The 6,034-nt window shown below is 25.2% G+C and overlaps 1 protein-coding gene across 1 annotated transcript; it reads right to left on the bottom strand.

Moving 5' to 3' along the window:
- Positions 1 to 202: 202 nt before the first annotated feature.
- CUTA (Nitrogen regulatory PII-like, alpha/beta) lies at positions 203 to 2,642 on the bottom strand. The gene is made up of 6 exons (XM_016308201.3): positions 2,420 to 2,642; positions 2,220 to 2,323; positions 2,045 to 2,107; positions 1,476 to 1,507; positions 1,170 to 1,264; positions 203 to 487 (listed from the first exon to the last, which is right to left on the bottom strand). Exons 1-6 carry the CDS (start codon positions 2,566 to 2,568, stop codon positions 406 to 408), a joined length of 525 nt encoding a protein of 174 aa, XP_016163687.1. The 5' UTR covers positions 2,569 to 2,642; the 3' UTR covers positions 203 to 405.
- Positions 2,643 to 6,034: the final 3,392 nt, after the last annotated feature.

The raw sequence follows: 6,034 nt of genomic DNA, 5'->3' as shown, positions 1-6,034 counted from the left end.
TATATATTATATATATTATTATTTATTAAAATAAAACATTAAAAATAATTAAAAAATTTAATTTATATTTTAATATCAATAAAATATCAAAATATCATCACAATTTATCTAAAAAATACTTTATGTTTTATATGTATACGTGTCATCAGGTCAGGTAAGATTTTAAAATTTGCGTGTCGGTGTGTTCCGTGTCAGTGCATCATAACTCACAAGTCAAAATCTCAATAATATTTAACCTCTTTGTTACACCCAATAGCATTAACTGTTTAATAGAATACTGATCCTCATCCTCTACATTAACAATGCTAACCCTTCATTGCCTAGTTGGCTTGGCAGCTTTATTTAACTACACATAGACAGATGAACTCTTCCACTCGTAACATCCACTGGCTATAAACTTGATAGTCACTCCCTTGTGCTCTCCTTGATCCATTCTAAATACTTGAGGTTCCCCCCTGTGATGGGTAAGGATATTACTTCTGGCACACTGCAAAATAAAAGGAAGAGGTAAAAAGCAGCAGAGTGCACAATTTCGGAGTTATATTAGGTAACCAACTCATTTTCAGCTAACATCAGTATACTTTTTTGAAATTACCCTTTTTTTTCTAAATTCTAAACCTTAAACCCTAACGTCTGAATGCTAATTCCTAAATTTTAAATCATAACCCTAAACTCTCCAAAAGGTAAGGGTTAAAAAACAACTTAAAATAAAGAAAAAAATAACTAATGTTTGGCTAATTAAAAGTTGGTTCTCTATACTTATTTACAATTTCGTTTTCCAACAGTTCCAGCTCAATTCATTTCAACATCTATTTTAGTACCAATTTTTTGTAGTCTAGTCACAAATATAATCCGTCCCTTTCGCACAATATAAGTAAATATTCGGTATTTGCATGGTAATTAAGTACGTTAAAATAAAGAATTCATGACAGTTGTTTACCAAAAAGCTCTTCATTGAATAAATAATTTATATTGTAATCACAGAAAATACTTAGTCGATGTTACATTAAAATGTGAGCAACAGATATTGTTAACCAAAAAGAGTCTGGTTTTTAAGTATGTCCTTTTTCAAGCTTTCTTTTAGTATCAATTAGTGAATGCAACTCGAACTATGCTAACCAAAATTTGAACTTCTAGCAATATTGATTTTACTAGATGTTCAGCCTTACTCATATTCATGATTTGCTTTGACATGCTCTGTAAGTGCTTGCAGAAGGGATTGCCTAGTCTTGATTATAAGAAGTTCCTCCGCATCAGTTTGGATCTGTAAATTTCCAAGACAAACAAGGCAAAGTCAATGAACAAAAATACTTCAAAATAAACTTTCCTAAAACATATCCACAAGAACCTAAATAATGCATACCGGAGAATAATAAGAACTAATATCAGGAAGAAAATGGGTTTAAACAAAAAGTTCTGTTAATGTTGCAGTTTAAAATAGAGAATTCGATCAACTAAGAAATTCCAGTCTATACCTCTCCCTTCCACTGGTACACTGATTCGATACCTGCACAAGACATCCAAAACATGGTGTTCAAAAGACAAACATGGTAATCAGCATATACAATCAACTTGGTTAGAGAATTAATTAAACACTAGATCATATTATACAACAAAAACATGCACTGGATCAGAACCATAACACGTTATTAGGATCTATCAGGCATAACTCAACTGTAAAAGCTAATTCAACAGGGGAGAGTTTCCCAAGACGTATAAAGGCTATCACCTGACCTTATCTCTAGAAGATATATGATTCTAATTCAGATATTCGAAGGCACATCCCACACACCATATATGAAAACGCATTATAAGCTAGAAGTGAAGAAAGATGATAAAAGGACAAAGAAAAAAGAAGAACAGTAGCAGAATTCAATAATTCATCAAGTCTCAGTCACATACATCAAGGTAAATCTATCAAGAGGAACAAGTTAGATCAATAATTCAACTTAAGGAACCAGTTTCAATTAATGAAATCAAACCACATTTCATTTTGCTTTAGCAATAAGCATAGTAAATACTAATCATAGTAATTAGTAAATACCGGGTACTCTGTTGACACAAGCTGCAAGCTTTTCTTTGACAATGCTCTCAGCCAACTTCTTCCCTGGACAATCAACTAAGCAAGATTATTATTACAGTAAATGGTGTAATTAGGGTTCAAAATCGAAAATCCCCAAATATTATTGCAAAAAGGAAATGAAGAAGTAATTGAGGACCTGCTTCTCTGTTGGGAACAGTGACGTAAACAACGATGCTTGGAACAGTGTTGTTGTTGCTTGCTTCCATTCTGATAGAGCGAGTGGCGCCACTGAATTTCGATCTGGAAACAGAGAGGGGCAATTCGGTAAAATGAGGAAGAGAAACGGAGTGTTGCAGTTACCGGAAGAGAAGAGAGAGAGAGAGAGAATGAACGCACCCCGTTTTGAAGGCAGAGGAAGACAAGGGAGTGTAGAGGTTGGTGATGCCCAAGCTGAGCATGCAAAACGCACCTACGAGTGGCAGACGACGTCGTATTGTGGAGGAGAATGTTCCAGAAGGCGCAGCAGAGACGAGTGTGGAACCCATCTTGCGTGGTAAGGGAAGAGGTGATTTTTATACGGTGGTGCGCGTCTACGTCAACCTTTCTTAGATGCGCTCATTTAACAATCATAATCTTCTTGCTGCAAGTGTTCTTTCTCTCTCCAACATGATATTTTTAAGTAAATATAAAAAAATTATATCATTTAAATTATAAATTATTGGTATTCTTTTCTTTTCTTTCCTTACACATCTGTTTTTTTATTTATTAAAAATATTAATTATACATTAAAAATAAAAAATTAATTATTAATATATTTATATATATTATTTAATATATATTTATATTTTAACATATATTTTATACTAATAATTAATTTTAATAATTGATTTCGATAATAAAAATTGCTTAATCAACTCAATAGACTCTCAAAAACGTTAGAAGAAAAATAGTTGGATTTTAAATTTGAAACCGCTAAAAATATATTTGTTAAAATCTACTAATTTTGTCTTCGTTAAAACTGAATTTAGAGAAATATGTAGCAAGTGATAGAAAAATTGTGCATAATAAAATCATTTAAGATCGTGTTTATAATTATATCATAAATTTATATTCGAGAACTTTGGAGTATTCTCATGAATTTGGACTTAGCCTTGCAAACTGAACTGGATAAGTTGGTCGAATTTGATTCTGTTGTCACAATTAAGCTTTGCAAACTTATTGATTTATTTTCATACAACTAGAAGTTAGTCCAAACAATTTGATGCCGTTAATCTAGGTTTGTTTAATTTTGGTGGGTATGTCTAAAACGAGCACAACAATTATGTGCTTATTAGATGCGCTATATTTATATAGACCATTAGATTTAATTAGATAAAAATCAAAGGCTAATATGAAAGAAGAGTATTGATGGACTCTAATAAATACAGAATATCCTAGTACATAAATAAATGCTTTAAATGGTAATACTTTAATATGCAATACTTTAAATGGCAACAGAATTTTTTATTCTTAAATAATTAAATATAAAATATATAAATACAAAAATATGAGTATTTTTTATTCAATAAAATTAATTATTATACAATAATTTTTTATAATATTAAAAAATTATATTAAATAAAATTTTAAACTGTAACATAAAAATATAAAATAATTAAAATTTTATTTTATATTACTTGACAAATAATTAGATTATTATATTCAAAATTTATTAACTAACTAATTTTATTAAAGATATTATTATATAATATAATTTTTCATCAAAATATTTTAAAAATATAATTTATTTAAAATATTATATATAATACATGAAAATATTAATCTTTTTATTTTTTTAATTTTTTTAAAAAAAGAATAAATAATATAATTCTAAAAACATATCTATCATATTATATATTTACTTATATTAGTAAGATATAAACTAATCAAGTTTATGTAATTAAAAATATAAAACATATATATATATATTTTTTTTTTCATAAAACTTTTTCATAACTTTGAAATATATATTTTTTAGTTTTTGATGTTTTTTTTTTTGAGAAAAGAAAAACAAAAACAGCAATGATAATAATAATATGTATCCCTATAAAAAAAATTTAGATACCAACATCAGTCCTCAGTACTATTTATACTTTTTAGTATACTTTTGCCTTTAGTACAATTAAATTAATTATTTTCACAACGTCTTAAGTTATCAACAAATATGTCGTCGTTATTATTATTTTATTATTACCAATGACTTAAAACTCTCGATAATATTAGTTAAAAAATTTTAACACTCATTTTATCTACACATTTTTATTGATGGTCTAATTGAGTAGTGATAACTTGATCTTGATTATGATTTATGACCGTGAGTATAAATAGTCCTTCTTGCATCAACTAAGGGAGGAGCCACAATATATAAAATTCCATCAATTATTTATTTATTCTCGTATTTAAAAAAAATCACTATAATAATCATCATACAATTAGTTATTAGAAAGTCATGTATTCTTTTTAAACGTTAAGATAAATGGAATAAGAATAATGGAGTAAGATACTGTTTTAGTTTTTAATATTTAAATTAAATTTTAATTACATCTCTAATATTTAAAATATTTTATTTTTGTTATTAGGTCAAAATTAAATCCCAAAATACTATTTTTCTATATTATTATCTTGTTCTTTCAATTATTCTTTTGCAAATTTTACTCTCAAATCTCTTTAACTATATCTGCGACTACCATGTACAATTATGATTGTTTAATTACCTAGAAACAGATGAGAATTAAAAAATACATAAGTTTGAAAAAAATAATTTTAACCAAAAACTAAAATTAAAATAAAAAGGAAATAAAATATTTTAAATACTAATAAAATAATACTTTATTCATGGAAACAAAATTACAAGGATGAAATTACAAACTTCATTCTAACTAGGAAAATATATGAAATTTTGGAAATATTATGACATTTACACTAATTTTTCATATATATATATATTTGTTCGAATTAGAGAATAAAAAATTTAACTAAAACAATAAAAAAATACTTAAAAATAATAAAAATAAAAAATATCTTATTATAAATATATAATTTTAAATATTATATATATGAAATTTTAAATATTAATTTTAATAAATAAAAAATATTTTATTTTTTTGTATTTATATGTTTTATATTTTTAATTACATAAGTTTAATTAGTTTAGATCTTACTAATATAAGTAAATATATAATGTAATAGGTATGTGTTTAAAATTATATTATTTTTATTCCGTTTTTTAAAAAAAAATAAAAAAAATAAAAAAGGTTAATATTTTCATGTATTATATATAATATTTTAAATAAATTATATTTTCAAAAATTTTGATGAAAAATTCTTTTATATAATAATATCTTTAACAAAATTAGTTAATTAATAAATTTTTTAATATAATAATCTAATTATTTGTCAAATAATATAAAATAAAATTTTAATTATTTTATATTTTATATTTTATGTTACAGTTTAAAATTTTATTTTAATATAATTTTTTAATATTAAAAAAAATTATTGTATAATAATAATCTTATTGAATAAAAAATACTCATATTTTTGTATTTATATATTTTATATTTAATTATTTAAAAATAAAAAATTCTGTTGCCATTTAAAGTATTGCCTATTAAAGTATTACTATTTAAAGCATTTATTTATGTACTAGGATATTCTGTATTTATTAGAGTCCATCAATACTCTTCTTTCATATTAGCCTTTGATTTTCATCTAATTAAATCTAATGGTCTATATAAATATGGCGCATCCAATAAACACATAATTGTTGTGCTCGTTTTAGACATACCCAATTTTGGTATCCAGTATGAATTTAAAGAGGCAAATATATGTGCTAATGGTTTAATGTGCTAAACCAAAATATATGTGTGTGATTTTTTTTTTTTCTTTTTGGAAAATAAATCAATACATGAAAATAGATGTTAGGAGCAGCTCTTGTATTTCAATGGGGTCTGGAGAAGAGGAATGAAAAAA

Source organism: Arachis ipaensis, chromosome B7 (assembly GCF_059453495.1).
Source record: "Arachis ipaensis isolate K30076 ecotype BB chromosome B7, ASM5945349v1, whole genome shotgun sequence".
Lineage (NCBI taxonomy): Eukaryota > Viridiplantae > Streptophyta > Magnoliopsida > Fabales > Fabaceae > Arachis > Arachis ipaensis.
Note: the sequence above shows the minus strand (reverse complement) of the source record. Positions and strands in the feature narration are given on the sequence as shown.